This window comes from Phoxinus phoxinus (genome assembly GCF_949152265.1).
Source record: "Phoxinus phoxinus genome assembly, chromosome: 14".
Lineage (NCBI taxonomy): Eukaryota > Metazoa > Chordata > Actinopteri > Cypriniformes > Leuciscidae > Phoxinus > Phoxinus phoxinus.
Window position 1 is genome coordinate 14,484,275 of NC_136889.1, and position 17,721 is coordinate 14,501,995.

The 17,721-nt window shown below is 36.3% G+C and overlaps 2 protein-coding genes across 6 annotated transcripts in view; one reads left to right on the plus strand and one right to left on the minus strand.

Annotated features, from left to right (window-relative positions):
• Window positions 1-1,679: 1,679 nt before the first annotated feature.
• On the minus strand, window positions 1,680-10,723 carry papolg (poly(A) polymerase gamma; the record flags this gene model as incomplete). Of its 2 annotated transcripts, XM_079635131.1 has the most annotated exons (22): window positions 10,554-10,723; window positions 9,832-9,999; window positions 8,236-8,302; window positions 8,056-8,134; window positions 7,815-7,924; window positions 7,678-7,731; window positions 7,485-7,596; window positions 7,301-7,390; window positions 6,887-7,025; window positions 6,630-6,702; window positions 6,422-6,542; window positions 6,251-6,335; window positions 6,119-6,172; window positions 5,693-5,812; window positions 4,917-5,026; window positions 4,656-4,777; window positions 4,401-4,564; window positions 3,852-3,964; window positions 3,524-3,726; window positions 3,319-3,399; window positions 3,084-3,143; window positions 1,680-3,009 (listed from the first exon to the last, which is right to left on the minus strand). In XM_079635131.1, the coding sequence occupies exons 1-22, from the start codon at window positions 10,568-10,570 to the stop codon at window positions 2,911-2,913; spliced, it is 2,241 nt and encodes a 746-aa protein (XP_079491257.1). In that variant the 5' UTR covers window positions 10,571-10,723. The 2 variants fall into 2 exon arrangements, with proteins under 2 accessions (XP_079491257.1, XP_079491258.1); XM_079635132.1 differs by lacking the exons at window positions 1,680-3,009; window positions 3,084-3,143; window positions 3,319-3,399; ... (8 more) ...; window positions 6,422-6,542; window positions 6,630-6,702 and having other exon boundaries at window positions 6,883-7,025; window positions 10,554-10,709.
• The window catches only part of bcl11aa (BCL11 transcription factor A a), a 58,471-nt gene continuing 51,431 nt past the window's right edge, over window positions 10,682-17,721 (plus strand). The window contains exons 1-2 of one of the 4 annotated variants that reach the window (XM_079635127.1): window positions 10,682-10,896; window positions 10,976-11,071. The gene's annotated coding sequence lies outside the window, so the exon portion shown is untranslated. Of the gene's footprint in view, window positions 11,072-17,721 lie in introns of all 4 variants that reach the window. The other 3 variants (XM_079635126.1, XM_079635129.1, XM_079635125.1) reach the window with 3 other exon arrangements.

The following is a 17,721-nucleotide window of genomic DNA, read 5'->3' on the forward strand; positions in this document are numbered from 1 at the left end:
CTCTAAACCAGATGGCACAAAAACTTGCAGCAGCACTTTCCAAAACATTAGATGCATGTGGAAATTTGGGTGATCTTTTATGCGATTGTGGGCAGCAGTGCAAAGCTGATTCGGTGTTAATTTGATCGAATATTTGACGATTTTGAAATGTTATTTAGAATCGCTAAAATTATTGAATATATTTTGAGACAAAGGACTTCTTAATGATTTTCAGTTTAGTTCAAGCTATAATTAAAGCAACAGTTTTTCAATAACTAAAGAATAAAATGCACAATTATTAACATGATAATAAATAGCTGGCTGACTTTTCCATTTGTAACTTTACATGGTTAATCACCTTATTTATAATGAAAACATATTTAAAAATCTAACCATCTAAAATCTAACATCATATAACAAAATATGATTAAATGTTACTGTAAATCTATATTAAATTATGCCATCTCGTTTAATGCTTTCAGAACCTTTACTTTTTAAAATAACTGTGTTCATGTATTTTTATATTACATTTTAATGACAGTATATTTATTGAACAAAACTGAATTATTTTATCAAAATAAACAGAAAATAGTGCAAACTTTGCTAAAGTGATTATTTTAAACAAGTATTAAATTAGACAAAACATTTTAGCTTAAGTATATATTTGTATAAATGATGTGTGATTTATGATTTATTTTCACATAAAATCTGTTGCTCTATAAATATTCAATATTTTTTTTTCCTGCAATCATGCACTATGGGAATATTAAAAAACACTTTTTTTTCTTAAGGTGTGCCTTTAGCCCCGTTGTACGTTGTACCCTATTGTTGTTATTATAGCTTGCCATATTATTCAACGTCTTGCGCAGCCAATCCAACGAGGGAATTGAGAGGTGCGCAGTCAAATTCAAATTAGACAGAAATTAAATGAGAAATGTCAAGGTACTTGTAATAATTAATGCGTTTATTTTTTCTTGGTTGAAATGGAAAGTAAATGCATACTTTTTTTTGAAACCCCACGAAAAGTTTAATTTCATACTACAAGTCTCACTTCAGTACGTCAGGCACTTAGGAGTTTCTCCACTCTTGATGTTCTTCTGCATTTTGAATTGACAGCCGTTTCTATCCCTTTAAGAAACAAGGACCTACTTCTTACAGAAAAACTACATCAGCTCGTTCTGACACGCTTTAGCTCAGTGTGCATTTTTTTTTAAGAGATTGAATGACCAGTATATTTATTCTTTAAAATGGACGCCGCCGCTTGTATTTACTAAAAGTTCACGCAACTGATCAACCCATGAAAGGGTAATCCCCTGCACGCAGTGGGAATCTCCCACGAACAAGGAAGTTTATTTCCAACAACAGAGAAAGAATAACACTTCTTCGAGAGAATTTACGCTTTAACTATGTGGGTAAATATTTTTGTAACAGTTTAGATATTCGTAGCTTATTAGTAAATATCCTATGTGAGAGTTGTGGTCAATGCGACATGAGTGTTTACAACTTTACTAGTAATAACTACGTCACAGGGATAGCCCATAGGAGACGTCATCGTAAGCTGTGGCACCATTACTTGAAGTTGCAACATAATAACCTACACTGCATGTAAAGAATACCGTATATATCCAGCTTCTCTTTAAAATTATCGTTGTCATGAACAAGAACGTTTTGGAAAAGTGGAAAAAAAGACAAGAGCCATTTGGGGTTTTGTGAATTTTATGTTTTCAAATGTAAAGAAGGCAGTTTACATTACATACAAAAATACCCTTTCAAATACAACTTTTGCCCTACAAAAGAATATGACAAGTAGATTTTTTTTTTAAATTGTCCAAAAGGTAACAGGAAGATTCAAACTGAGCGATGAAATGAATGTCTAGAAAAAAAGATGTTAAACTGCAATGCATGTGATATAAAAAAATTATAATGGTACAAATAAATAAAATGTTAAGAAACCCCAAAATGAATAGTAAGCCTATGTTCTCTGTAAACCCCAATGGGGCAGGACAGTAGGTTGTGGAAAGGAGGGAGGATGAAGGAGGAAAAATGGAATATAAATGGAAAGAGGGCAGAAATCTTATTTAGTCTCTGTTCTTCAAGTTCAAGAGACACTGCCATTCAGACCTCCATGGGAGGCGCAGGGGGTGACGCCCTAGACGCAGGAAATTACAATCATGCACATGCACACGCAAAACCAACATGGACTCGTTTATCATTTAGCAAACTCACAGTAAAAGCAAACCTGCTTTGAAATGTAGGCCCAACAAACCCATATCTCAGATCTAATACTGCTCTTTTGTTCTGAGCTGTTAACGAAACTATGGAGTGGCAGCAGTGTTTGTGACCGGTAATGGGAGTCATGGTTTTGAGTTACTAAAGCTGGTCCATCTACACACTCGCACACATACGCACCCCACACAAAAGGTCCTCCCAGAAACTGTACCAGAACCAATACAGCCATTACAAAAAGACTGCAAGGAAAACCTTTGGACAAACAAAGAATCTCATTTACAGTGACAAACAGGACAATTTTTTTTTCAACTTTTTTTGTTAATAAAAACTACATTAAGGTGGCATAGAAAGACTAACAATGATTTTTAAAGTTATTTACAAACTACTCTACTGTACAAGTTGTTTCAAAAGCTCAAATAGATGTCTAAGCAAGCATTCGGACACAGTAAGCCATAAAAAAAAACTACTTGGGAAGAAAAAAAAAAAAAATCAATACTTTACACCAACTCTTTAACAAGCAGGAAGACCAGCCAAATATCAGTAGCAGTTTAAAAGCAGCACTGCTGTTACACAGGTGTGGTTCCACTCTTTAGGAAAACCTGTGTAGACAAATGCTCAAGAAAAGGGGAAAAATAGATTAAAGGGCAAACCCAAGAGTGCCAGCAACAGTAACAATTCACGTCACCTGTAGATAGCTCACTGTTATCGGTTAAGGGTGAGCCTGATTGAATTTTTAATCACACGGAGGTTGCTTGTGGGGATTGGGGAAGATGCATCCGGAAGCTCTTTACTGGATAGTCTCTGAAAACACAAAAGACTGTTAAATTAATTCCAATTTTGACATTAAATTATGATAATAATTGCATGTCAATTACCTGTGATCTTGATGTATCGATTGTTGGTATTGGCATAGGTTTGGTTGCTGCAAAACCCTCCTGTGGCAAAGAGAGAGGGGGAGGGGGGTTTCAGGAAATTTGTTTTTGCACAAACATTGCGTGAGGTCTTATTGTGTTGATGCAAGCAAACAGTTTCAGTGAAATGATCCAATTGTGGTGTACACCTGTGGTAAATGCAATAAACATGAAGAAAAAAAAAAACACACACACTCACCACTGTTTGCCCATCATCACCATCCAAGCCATTGCTAGGTGGAGGATTCGGTTCTTTAAACGCAGAGTCATCAGAAAACACCTGAAGCATATTCATTCACATATTAAAGACTGCTTGAAGTTAAGACTGGGTTGGATTATTCCATTTTGACCATTTCTTTTTTTTTGTATGCTTTTGAATGGTATAAAAAAATGCTTTGCGAGACCTCCGTGTCTTTGTGCCTCTTAGGTGGATCCTCCAGAGATGGAGAGTGAGGTCTCTTTGGTGCTCCATTGACACTGTTGGGCAGGTCAGTTGGGCTAGGGGAGGAAGAGGTAATGCGTGGTATCACACTGCGGCCCACCACTGTAGGAATGGTGTTGCCAGCGGGAGGTGTTGGGGGCTTGGCAACTGGAGTGGCGACGGGCTCTGAAAAGAAAAAAGTACTAAATGAGTGGAATCAGAATGAATTGTAACTTACAAAAACACCAACAAATGTTTCCCCATTAGAAAAACAGGAACAAGTCCATAACAGAAGATATGGCGGCACTTACTGGAGCCGATGACTGGAATGGACATTCCTTGTTCTGGTTTTGGAGGCGACAATTCTGATGCTGGTGGGCTGTCCATGAACACAAGGACTGGATGACTGGGTGGGCTGATACTACTGAAAAAAAGAGGGAGATAAAAGAAAGTGTTAATACAAAAGAAGCAGAAGGTTAAAAAATACTGTCATTGTTAATTAGGTAATTATTAACTCAAATTAGGTAATTGTAAATAAGTTAATTTTATGTAAAATAATTTTTACACTACGGCAACTGATATTTTTGCATTTCATGTGGTTGACCATAAAATTTGCTTGACCACAACCCTGCAATTTGTGACATTTATCATTTGTGCACTGAAGCAAGAGAAAAAGAAAATAGTTTTCTCTTCCAACCCCTTGACCTCTTAAAAGCCTGTTAAAAGACACGTGTGATACAATCAATTAAAAATAGCCATTTCAGTCCCATGGTGAGGGAATCCCTTAGAATCCTTTGGTGTAAACCAGCTAAATCAGGTACAATAAATCACAATCATTTCATCCCAATCAGTGACACTACCTGTCTTCAGGTGTGGAGACTGGTTGGCATGGTTGGCTGACTGGTGTAGGCGAGCTGAACGGGGTGCCGATGTCTGTGTCCCTGGAGCTGTCCAGCTGACTGCCATCCAGCGAACACCGCTTCGACCCACCACCATTTGAGCTTCGGCTTATATCTCCCAAACTCTGCCAAGAGATAGAGATAGGTTATAGATATAGCTTCTTTAGAGACCAAGAGCATTGATCATTAATGTAAACTAGAAGACTGTGGTTTTACCTTCTTCTTCCTCTGCACAAGTTCAGGAGGCAGGTAATGATGCAACTGTTTCTTCTTCACATGTGTGGCTTCAATAGTCATGCCATCCTTCAGCATGTTGATGTTGCTGGCCTGCCTATAAACTACAAAGGAAATCCAGGTTTTAGACCTTAAAAGACAACAAGTGTCCTAAACTACATCCAGTAGTTATAACCAGTATAATAACCAGTAACTTTAACAGGACAATGGAGGAAAACAGAATGCACAGGCGGAGCAGCTTACCAGTATCGGTGAAGGACTGGATGTCATAGGTCAAGTCAATATTCACACAGTCAGAATTGTCCAGTTTTTTGAAGCTGATTCCAATAAACCACATGGCAACAAATTCATTCCTGTGAAAAAACAGCACGCAAATTTAAAACACTTTTAATTTCTCTTTATTAGTCCCTATATAGAGGCCATTAGATATCAGCAAAATAAATATTTGCATTGTAAAATGGTGATTAAAGGTGGTTGTATGAAGCAGAAGCTGAAACCCTGAGAACAAATATAAAATATGTCCTCGCATCATCTGTCCTTGTGCCTTAATGAACAAAACATTAGCCTCATATGTTTATTATGGCAGGATGACAATACGATAGATAAAGTACAAAAATAGAAATGGCAACTGGTAGAGATTTTGCCATACGGTCTGCACCATGATAAATATAAATCTGTGTAAGACTGCTTTGCATTTACAAGAATCATTACCTTACGTATAACGAGATTGTCTTTTACATAGGCACTTCGTATGATAAAATCATAATTTGCGTCCAACAAGTTCCAGATTTTTTTTTTTACATTAAATACATTTCACTTGTAAAATATTTCTTTCTATTATTATGCAAAAATGGTACCACATGTTTATTTGAAATGCAGAGCATTTTCACTATGAATGAATATAGCATTTAAACCCGACAAAGAAAACAAAAACAAACAAACATTATATTGTGATATAAAATGTCTTATACCTAGACAATTTGTTGGTCACGCCACCCACCCACCTATCTATTACTTACTCATTGCGGTTCTCTTTTGAACCAGGAAAAGACTGTGGGTTGACATGAGCAAGGGTGATGTACTCATTGCGCTCCAAATTTCCAACCAACACTCTTATCTTTGATTCCACCAGTCCAATCCTGTGGAGGCAAGAACATCATTATTTGAGGAGTCTGTGGTTCCAGAAACAGAACCCAATGAAATGATTTCAGAATGTAGATTGTGAATTTGAGTTTAAGTGTAGCCTTTCTATTATTATTGTAATGTGGTTTAAGTGGAATGAAAACATTTTAGTACAAACCCATACAAGCAAGTCAAACTATAGTCCTTTTTGGGGGGTACATTTTAAATCTCTGACAAATATTACTAAGTCCAATTAAAGTTAGAACAGTTTTTGCAGACGCACAAAAAAAGCAGCAAGAAATTAATTTTTTCTAAGATTTTACCACTCTAGATGGTTTTCCTCAGTGGATGCACTGGCAGTAAGGACAATGTAATGCCTGCAACAAACAAACCAACATTAAGTTCAATCTTTACTGGAATTGATATCTGATACGACACTATGGATAACCCCTTACTTGTACTTCTGGAAAAAGTTGGGAGGTTCAAACAACTTGGACCAGTCGGCTTTGCCCAGAAGAATTTCATCAGTAACAGTGAGACCTTAAAACAGAAAAATTGGAAACATGAGCAATGGTCAGTCAAGGGAGATGGCCATTATCTGACCTGCTTTGATTTAAATTACATACCATTCTTGAACTCTTCACTCATGATGGTGCGTGTGGAAGTAGACACGTTGTAGGTTGAGTTCTGTTGTGGGTATGCAGGCGTGATGATTGGCATCAGGTGATACCTGTCTGATGGATTCACCTGAAAGTAAAACAACAGATGGTAGAGTGGAATCAGAAAACTTTCATAAAGCCTATAAAAACCGTATACAATGAACATAATACTAACCCGCGGATCCCAGACGGGCAGATTCAAATTGCTGTCTTCGGGTTGTTTTAAAAGCACAGGGTTTGGCCATTCCCTAATGAAGTAAAAATTTGACAAAAATAAATAAAAAAAAGAAAAGAAAAGAACATGCAGTGAAGAGATGAGAGTGGGTAAAGCAATGGACATTCCATGACTGCCGGATATGGACTAGACTTTAACAGCACACGATACGTGAAGTTTCAGTTCCACCATATGAACCACATGTGCTGTGACCTCACCATTTAGAGAAGACCAGAAAGAACTTGTGCACAAGTGTGGCGGCAACAGCATTTGGGTAAAGCTGACATGTTCTGGCCACCAGCATAGCCCAGGACACTCCACCCAGAAAACCTAACATGTTGGAATAGATTCCACGGCCTAAAAAAGAAAAGAAAAAAAGTCAGTGAATTGCATTCTTAGCAAAGCCAAGATTTAGAATAAGAGAGATCAGAATTTCAAACCAGACATCAGAAACTTGTGGTTAACATGTTAGGACACATTGATCTGTGGTGCTCATGAGTGTGAAGCATTTATCAAGTCATTTCCCTGTCCCATTTCACCATGTTCTACCCATCATTTCTGTCCTCCTCTACTTGATCAATAATAATAATAATAAGAAGAATAAAAAAGGCAATAATTTAAATCACACTTACGTTTGGCCCACAATTTAATCGCTCTCAATGTTAATCTGAAATTCTCTTTATTAGGCACCAAATATAGGATCTCATCCGTAACACGGCAACCTGCAAAATGTACAAAACAACTAAATCTATGAAATAATAGAGAAATGAAGACTGTACATGTGACATTAAAACATAAAACCTCAAAGGTTATTACCGTTTAGACTGCGAATGCATCTGATGTCCAAGTTTCTGAGGAGGGAGTCTCCTCTTAGGTCCAGGTTATCAGGAATGGACTGTAGCGCGAGCCTGGCAAACAGCAGATCAATCTGAGGGGGTGAAGAAAAAAAGTTAATCAATACATATCATGCAGGCGTATATCATAAACAATTCATCATCAAATGCTTTACCTCAATGCCATCAAACTTGAATTTGATCACTGGCACAAACGCATCCTCCACAGCCTAAACAGGAATTATACACAAGATAAAGTCACTCTTAAACCAAAGCAGTGGCAGAAATTATGAGTAATGGAAAAGGTACTCACCCGTAGATCCTTAATCTCATCATGCCGTTTTAGTTTTTCGAAGAAAGATGAAAAAAAGTCAGTTCTTTCAACATGACGTGGGGCAACACACAAAGCATCTATATCAGCACCTAAAGGAAAAAAAAAATATTGATATGCAAAGGTTACATATTCCTCTTTATAATTTAAAAGATCTGCAAGTTAAGAAAGTCTTTTAGAATTTCCTGCTGCTTTACAGTACAAGAAAGCTCATCAAATGTACCTTTTGTGTGCACTCCCAACCTATATGACCCAAAAGTAAAGATTTTGCCACCAACATTCGCTACTGCTGGTGGAAGATTCTGTGAGGCAAAAGAGATGATTTAGAAAAGCAACTTGTAATTCTTGACATAACAGGTGATGTGACGATGACATAACAGGCCAAGAGACCTGTAGTATTTACCTTTGTTTCACTGATTTCTGAAATCCACTCCTTAACAAATGAATTCAGCTTCCCAAGAACTGCAAGCCTATACAGACACAAACATATCTCTTAGTCATTACAAACACAGAAGACACTCTGCAAAAACTAGTTTGTATGCCAAATTGTTAGAAGTTCATGACTTAAGCTAAATATGGGATACAAATCTTTTTTTTCTTTAAATTGTGTATGCAAAAATCTGTAACATGAGCGTTTTGCACAATTTCTTATTGTCTTGACATTTTAAGTAAAGCAAGTAAATTGAGCCAGGGTATGGCAAGATTGCAATATTTTTTCTAATTTTATGTTTTTATGCAAGATGAAGCGTCATGAGAAATCAGGTCTCATGACTCCAATAGGTACTCTTTAGAGCCTGCTTACAATTTTACAAAATTGTGTTTTGAGTCAGTTGCAAGTCACTTTGGATAAAAGCGTCTGCTAAATGATTAAATGTAAATGTTTTATGTTATGTTTGAACTACGTTTTAATGACAATTAAAGTTCGTTTAGTTCACTTACACATACTAGAATAGATAGCATACAGATACACAATTAGCCTGATAGCTTAGCTTATAGGCCTACACTACGTATTTGCACATACATACTCTACATGTACAATAAGTAATTATGTAAAATGTTCAAATATTCTAGTTATCAAAAGAAAAATCTAATTATATATAGAATTTAATTATTTTATTATGCACTACATGGTAAGCAATTGCATACATATTTTAAATGGTATGTTCCACCAAGGAACAAATAACACTCAATAATATTTTACAATATTTTCAGGGTCAGTGCTGGTCCCATGATTATCAAGTGGTTACTGCTATGTCACAGTGACACCTAAGCCAAGCACAGACACCACATAACTGGAGGCTGCCACCCTGCGTTTCAATTCCAGGGCACTAAAAAACTTGTCAGCAAGATTTTAAGCAAATCTTTGGTTTAAATCAGTCGTAGCCTGCCTCTCAAGTTCACACACTTATAGGAGTGACTAAATGTTGGAGGGTGAAACCTCAAAAATGACAACCTTAAAGGGGCAATTCAATGCTGGCAAGACAGGATTTTAATAAAACTTGGCTTTCTATGGGGTACTACATTTTATTTTATTTTTTTTAACTGTGAAAATTCAACACATAATGCAATGGGCTTGTTGCCTTTCTGAAACATACAAAAATGCTCAAGTATGATTGTAGTTTTAACAAATATTTCAATCCATCTGACGGACTTAGCTGACAAATAAACAGGGATATCTGGATTAAAGTAACATGGAGAGAGAGAGTACACATGGTCATTTAAGGACTAGATAGTGTTGATTGTTTCACTGTCCAAACAGTCATACAGTTTCCAATGTCAAAAATAATAAAAAGTTCACATCAAACTTTCAAAGACCAATAAAAAGAACATTTTGCAAAAACAGATAGCTCCAGATGTGTTGACTGTAAAGATCCCTCAAAGGTTTGTGTTGGTACTTTCATCAAAGACACTAGACAGATAGCAACAAACATGTGGCAGTTTGCAATGGACAAACCCCTGTCTCTAACCACTGAGAAGTTACATAAATGAAAGGCCTCACCTGTGATTGAGTTCATCTTCACCCTCAAACACTCCAAATGGTTTCATAGCCTCAGTGAGCTTTTGAGTGTAGATATGGTCTATCTCTCTGGGAAAGGCCATGCTGATTGAAGATGTGATGCCATAATGTTTCCGAGGCTGCTGCCCGCCAAGCGTACTGTCACCAGTCCTGCAAATAAAGACATAATCATGACAATATTAATAAGTTTAATGTAGAGACATTAAATGTTAAGATTAATAAATCAAATAGTATTGAGCTAAAAAAAGCCTACTTTTTTTTTTAAATGAGGGAGTGCTGTAAACAGTCCAAATCAAAATAGTAATAAGTAACTTAAATATGTATGTGTATAGGCTTAACTCGATATAAACAATGGCAAATCATATTGTACATTCAAATACGCTTCGTTTCATGAAACGTAAACAAGCATTGAAAGAACCGTGCATTGCCCAATGTTTGTGTAAACAAAGACAAGATTACTTGACAAACACCACTAAAATACTTTGTTTAAATGCAACGACCTAAACCTTGCGTGTATTTAACCACTGTCATGTAATCATGTATTAAATTAAAAACACACAGTCAGGCCGTTTATCAGCTACAGTCTGCATTCTCTCACCGTTATCTTAATAAACTGGCTAAACTAGCCTAGCATGACATTTTTTTTAAATCAACAATTAACCCGTTTACCCTAATAAAATCACTTTGGGGCATGGAACACTTACGTTGACATCTCTTTCATGACCTTGCGTATAAATATCCACTTATTTTCAGAACAAACGCGCAGAAAACATGTAAACTCAGCCAGCAGCAGCCCCGTCTCAATTTATAACAATAGTTGTTGCTCCAATATGGCGCCCACCGGACAGACATTTCCCGACATGCTCTGCGCCCTGACACTAGCAGATGAATGTTTTCAAATATCAATCACGATTTTATTGGACTACAGTGAGCAGAGCAGCATGCGAGACGACTATCAAACATTATTTTTTTCATATTATTGAAGAAAATCTGCACTCTCTGGTAAAAAGTAGGAATCCTGAAGAGATCGGTGCTTGTTGTTATTCGGTTGGATATTTCTCACAGTTGGTTTATTTAAAAAAAAGTCAAAGCATACATGTATTTTAAGATTTTTGTTACCCCTCAGTTACTGGCCTGGACAAAGAAAGTATTTTGAACACACGATGGCCATTTGTGACAACGTGCCCCTTACTATCTGGCAGCATCACGTGACCAAAACTGCGTAAGTAGGCCTAGTAACCGACTGCATGACAAGTTTGGTCCTTTTTCAACATAATAGGTGGGATTGCCGATTCTGAAACCTTATTTGGACAGTAGGCTAGGCTACTGATGGGTTGTGTAGTTGAACAAATAACAAACGACATTAAAAAGCTTCCCAAGAATAGCCTACAGAAATCTTCTTCTGTGGAAAAATATACAGGGTCTAGCCTACTCCTCTGTATTTAGCTAGTATTGAACATTTGGCAACAAATAACGTCTTATTGTTTATAATACTTGTCTATCCGTATATTACACTGATATGGATACACGTGTCTGTTATAAATCAGATCTCTTTGATTTTGGAGTCATACGGCCTGCTTCAAGCCTACATTAAAGCGTGTGATACATTTTAAATAGTTTGGAAATGGCTTTAAATCACCTTTCAGACTCACTCATACGCCTCAACGACCTTCCCTCCTTCTTCTGAGTGACCTAAAATTGAAAAGGCAGCTTTATATTTTCTTGTTGTATGAACAGGCTAGTTTATACCGTGATAAATAAATGAATATTGCAAATATAGGCTATGTAAAATATAATTTGGAAAATATTTCGTTTCTATTAAATTGCCTTAGGTTCGTTTGTTTATTAATTTATTAATTATAGCCTATAATTAATTTAATTTGTTTATTTGAATAATTGTATTTATTATAATCTCATTTGCGTTGTTATATAAAAATCATTTATTTAGGCTAACTTTGTTTATTTAGATATTTATTCTTATTTCTAATATTTTATTTATTTATTTATTTATTATCTGTTTTCCCTAAACGTTTCCAGACTCCCTACCACTCCCCTGAGTCCACTTGGTTTGAAAACCCCTGTTATAGGGAATACATTTATTTACGAACAAATGGGACACTAATTCAGGGTTATAATGGGCTTTATCTGCTCCGTTTGATGAAGCGTAATAGTTCTAGTTTAATACGAGCTTTGGCAAATGTTATGACTAGACACAAGCCAGGCTTTGGCAAGATTGTTCCAAAGAATGTGCGTGCCGTGCGTAATCGCTTATCCACAGCACCATCTAGTGGCTCAATGCCAGTGGTGTGGCGTGATGACGTCCAGCAGGCTCTCCAATGAAAACCAGAACAGGAAATGTTACGTGAGAGTTATTTTACCAATACTGTTTTGTTGTGGTAGCCTATATGGTGTTGTAGTAAATTATTATTTTAATTTTTGTAGTCTTGTCACCATAATATCAGCCTGCACACATGTGTATGCAAAATGCTATTTTCACATATAATCACACCTTTGCTGTATTATATTTTACTTTATTGTGCAAGAAAAATTTACACCATTCACGACTTGATGATAGATAGATAGATAGATAGATATATAGATAGATAGATAGTCGTAATGAACGATCACCCCCCTATTTAAAATAAATTTTAAATAATTTAAGGAAATGGAAAGAATTTATTTTATGTAGCCTAATACTACAAAGTTTATACTTATGAAAATATATTTATACATGATAATGTTACAAATTTACAATGATTGAGTTCCAGTGACTTGAAGAATAAAATTACTCGATCGTTAAAAATGAATGATGGCTATATTTATACTGGATCTTGTTAAAGGTGTAAAAAAAACGCACAGCTTTAAATTGTTAATCAAGCTTTCTGCTGTGCTTTCACATTGACATTCTCAAATCGTTATATTTCAGTGTGATTTATCACACTTTTCCCTCAAAACCACGTTGGTCAACATTTCAACATTCTATAGTGCTGCAGTCGATTGTATAAATTCTTACTTTATTGCGTTTTTCATGCTGGATGTTATTGGCTCATTTAAGACCAAGAAACGACCCTCACAACGACATTTTCTTTATTAATTACAACATTTTAACACCATTTCAAATTTCAATTATCATCTCACAAACATTTCAAGAACACTTTATTTTAGATGAACAGCATTTCCAAAGAAAATGTTCGAAGCAGAAAGTAAAAGGTCCGAATGAACAAAGTAACCGAATGAAACGGTAACAAAAAGCACTTTGTGAAGAATCAAAAGGAATATGACTGAGATAAATGGCTAAGACAATATTATATTAGAAACCACTGTATTTAATTATGTATTTTAACATGGCATTGATGGCAACATAACACTTCTATAGGCTACTGCAGAGTGAAGCCTGCATGTTGTATTTTCTTTTCTTTTCTTTTCTTTTCTTTTCTTTTCTTCTTTTCAACAGGTAAACAGCTGAAAGTGTTCCTCGTTCTCTTAACCGAGGTATGTATACAGATAGCCTCAGTATCCAGGAAAGCATTTAGTAATGTAATCCGAATCAGTTTTCAGATAGAAAGATATTTATATTTTTTAGATGGTCATCCCGCGGTAACAGCTCATGGAGTGAATTCTTCAGCAGTATCGTGAGCCGTGAAACCTTCCCTGAGCATGTCTCCCGTGTTTACAGAGACGTTTTTTTAATGGCAGAGTTTGTGTGAGAAGCATTTGCAAGAGTAGATTTCGCGTAGTCGCTGTCCATGGTTCTGAAGCAATTATAACGGCCAGAATTCCTCAGTCTGATTAGTGAAATCAAGTCAGTCAACTAGCCAAATTATTGCTGGATGCAAGTGGTAAGCAAAGATATTCGGACCAAGTAATAAATTGCAAACATTGCATCTCTGATTCGTGATATTTGAAATTTCGTTTCTTTGTATATCAAAACTCAAGTGACTTATAATGTTCAGTTCCAGAAAAAACTGCAATGCAGTGCGATTAATTCTTAATAGAAAATGCATTTAAATTACTAAAATATAGGAAATAATCTTTAATGTTTGCCTTGTTTTGGACGATTTGCAGAATTTATGTCTAATGCAATTATAAAAAGCTTTCATAGAAAAAATGTTAGAACTTGGACCTTTTAATTTTCATATTGTCTTATTATAACAAAAGATGATCACCCTCCTCTTTGTCAAGAACAAAACCAATAATTGTATAAACCTTCACGTCCCTTTCTCCACAATCGTCACACTGCAGTGCGTTTTGTAGTCTATAGTCTTTAGCTTTAGCAAATGGTAAAATCATAAACAGAATTAGTCAACCTTGCAATTAAATAACAAACCATTCTTTACAAGTAACTCAACTGCAAAACAAATCAAATATATGATGAAAAGAAGCTTCACGGTGTAATTAAAAACCAGATTTCAGTTTTAAATCCCAGACGTATATCGCTGTAAAAAGTTGTGTTTATATATTTTTTTTCTCCGTTGTGTTTAATTTAATGGTCTGTAATGTCATAAAATCAAGTTGGTTCATTCACTTCTCAGTAGGATACGTTCATTTCTTTTTGTCAGGTCCTCTTACTTCTGAACAGCAGAGGGAGCCTGGAACACGACACATTGCTTTTTCTCTGACTTCATCTCTCAAACTCCGCGATTCATGTCGACCATCAGAAACCTCTTTAATGACTCCAATGTTTATCCTTTTATCCCACTTACATAATTCACTTTTATTATTAATAATGCAATGTTTATCCCGCTTATTTTGGTGCATTTTCACATTACAGACAAAGCAATTTATCTTAGCCTACTAGTTTTAATAACACGGGTTATTGTAAAAACTTGAATGTCTTCAATGTCATTGATAACTAATTGCGTTAAATCTAAGTTTAGCGTGAAAGCAAATATGACAGCCATCCTCATGGGGATGTGAGCTGTGTTGTTGGTTAACGCATAGGCCTATGTGTAGATGTGTTGAATATCCCCACTGCCTTATTGTTTCACACATTTTTCACATTCACACAAGCAACAACATCTCTTAAGTGATTATGAACTTATACTGCCTCAATGCGCAATCTATGAACATGAAAATAAACGAAAGACTTAACTCAACAGATAAACGACTTGCGTCCCTATAGTGTGGTTCCATTCATCATCCTATTTATGTAAGATTAACAACAGTATAACCACCGACTGGCATGAACTCGTGAAGCGCGTCACCTTGAAATAACAACGATTACGCAATAATATTTCAAGGATGTGTTTTACTTTGTCTTTTGTTCTATTAAAGTTTTTTTTTAATACAATAATTGTAGTCTTTATATCATACAGCATGTGTCCCCATGCAGTCAACAATCAGGGGTAATCTGATTTTCTCTGTCTCTCACTCACACGCCGTTCCTTTTCGCAGAATAACCAGTACTCACGTTTATAATTTCGCCCACAGAGACGTAATCCCTTTGATTATATCTAATACCTGCCAAAACCCAGATGGCATGCCCACCCATCGCTCGGTGTGATAATGCCACATTGTGAAATCTAGCCATTAATATTAATTTTCAGTCTGCGAATGTGCCTGAACTGCTGAAGCTTAAAATTCCTTAAAGAAGGCAAGACTTGACTTACCAGGGATTTTAAGAGCATTCCCATTTCGCCTCTTTCCGTCCTTTGAGGTAAAACTTATATTCAGTGGGATATGTAGACTTAAGGTGGTCACAGTCGACACGACAAGGCCTATAATTAATCTTGGGCAGTCAGATTTCCTGATGTGTCAAATATATATTCGTCTTTGTGAACAACGTGAAGTAATGTTGCTTGCACTGGGGTGTTTTATGGTGTCTCCTTGTGCTTTTTAGGGTCTTTTGTGCGTTTTAAACATGCCTTCGAAGAGAATGCACGGAGACAAAATAATTTCGTTTATAATGCTCACATTTCTTTTACATTAATTACTCAACAGCGATTTGCAGAGACTGTCCCAGAGGAAAGTAAGAGGATAATAATGATTACAACCATATCTGAGAAATGCATGCCATTTAATTTAGAACTATCAACAAGGCAAGAAACCCGATTTTATTCCCATCCAGGTGGTGGGTCAGTGCATGCCTTTACTCTTGATCTGTCTCTCAGTCCATTGGCATCCACAAAAATCTATGTGAACCAAAGAGTATGAGATCTTAGCATACTAGCCACATCTGGCAAACAAAACGGGCAGATAAATAGGCAAATAAATAATATGGCAAATATTTTTGTTTACTTTTTTCATTTACATTTCGCCATTGGCTCTGTATTTGGATTGAATCAGTAAAACGTGGGTCAATTCTCTGTAACATATTTGCACTGCAGTCGTTTAAGAAAGTTTCCATAAGAGTAATGCCCACTTTTTTAATTAGAAAAGACATTGTGAAATAAAATAAAATAAACGTTGCAATTGATATAACAAAAATAACAATAAAAAAATAAAAAAATAAGCATTTTTTTTCTTGAGTAGGCCTACATAATTCACAAAACATTAATAAGGATGCACAAATAGTATTTTTATTTTGCATAATAGTTTGTTTAGCACTAATTAACACGAATTAGTGTTAGAACTGCTCTTTACTAAAACTTTATTTGAAAAGTTTTAATACATTTGGCAAGATACCGTATTTGAACAGTCCTGTCACGTTTTCAAGTGGAATACACGATGAAAACTTACTTTTGTCATAATAAATCAATCACAACCAGAAACACATAACGAGCATATCTGTCCTGAAAAGTCTTTACAGATAAAGTTGGGTAAAGATTAATGAAAACACTAAAGCTCTCTCTGTCTCTCTCATATACGCACACAAACTGCACGCGACGGTTTTTACCCGGTGCTAATCTCTCTGGTAAAACATTGATGCCAATAAAGCCCCTCTTTCAACATGACATCAGCGCTGGACAACAGTTGCAGGAAAACAGATCTGCTGATGAAGTGCCAGAGCTAGTGGGAAAATGAGAGGAGTGAAGCATGAACAGGGCGTTGGGCGTTGATTTATCGCATAAACCCTTGGTCATTTCCATATATTAAAATGTGCCCAAGGGGCCAGTCAGTCAATTTCCTTGAGCCACTACCCGTGGAAGGCAAGCACATGGCCAAAAGAAATGTAACTGTCTTGTTTTTCCTTCTCTGACCTATGGACCAATATCCATTTCCCCCATGTAGTCCTATAGTGAACATACTATTTACAAGAAGGTAGCATTTTAATAAATTGATTTTATAGCAACAGTCATAGGTTTGGTAATCTGTTTTTAGTGTCATCCACAGGGCCTCGCGCATTGAGCTGAAACGTTATTTTAAGCATGAATCTGTCATCGCACTTTCCTCTCACTCTCATTTCCAATCGCTTCCTCTGTCACTCTCTAACACAAAAGCACCTATTCTGTACGAGCGAGCGCGCCTGACCGTGCATTGGAGAGATGGATATTGCTATGCATTTAACGTCTGGCTGATTTATGATGGGATCAGTCGCATTGTCATTTACATATTGAGATTCTGTTTGTACGCGGCGTTTTGTTGCAGGCTGATAGCTTTCATTCCTGAAGGAGGTGTACGCTCCGTTTGCGCTGATCAATGTCCGCCTGGGAGCCGGGACAGACTCAAGAAAAGTGAAAATGTAAAAAAAAAAAAAGGCGGTCCATCATCCAATGGCCTGAGTGGGCAGGTGCCATGGTTAATGTTACAGAAGTGCATGAACGTCCTCAAAATTGTCCAGCAGCACCAAAAGCTTCACAGCGACAGATCAGTCAAAAGTAAACGCTATTTCCAGACGTTGCGCTCTAACCTCACCAATATTTGCTATTCACGCGCGGGGAAATATTCCTTCAGTTTCAGTCTACAGCAAACCTCAAACACCAGTTCTACCCA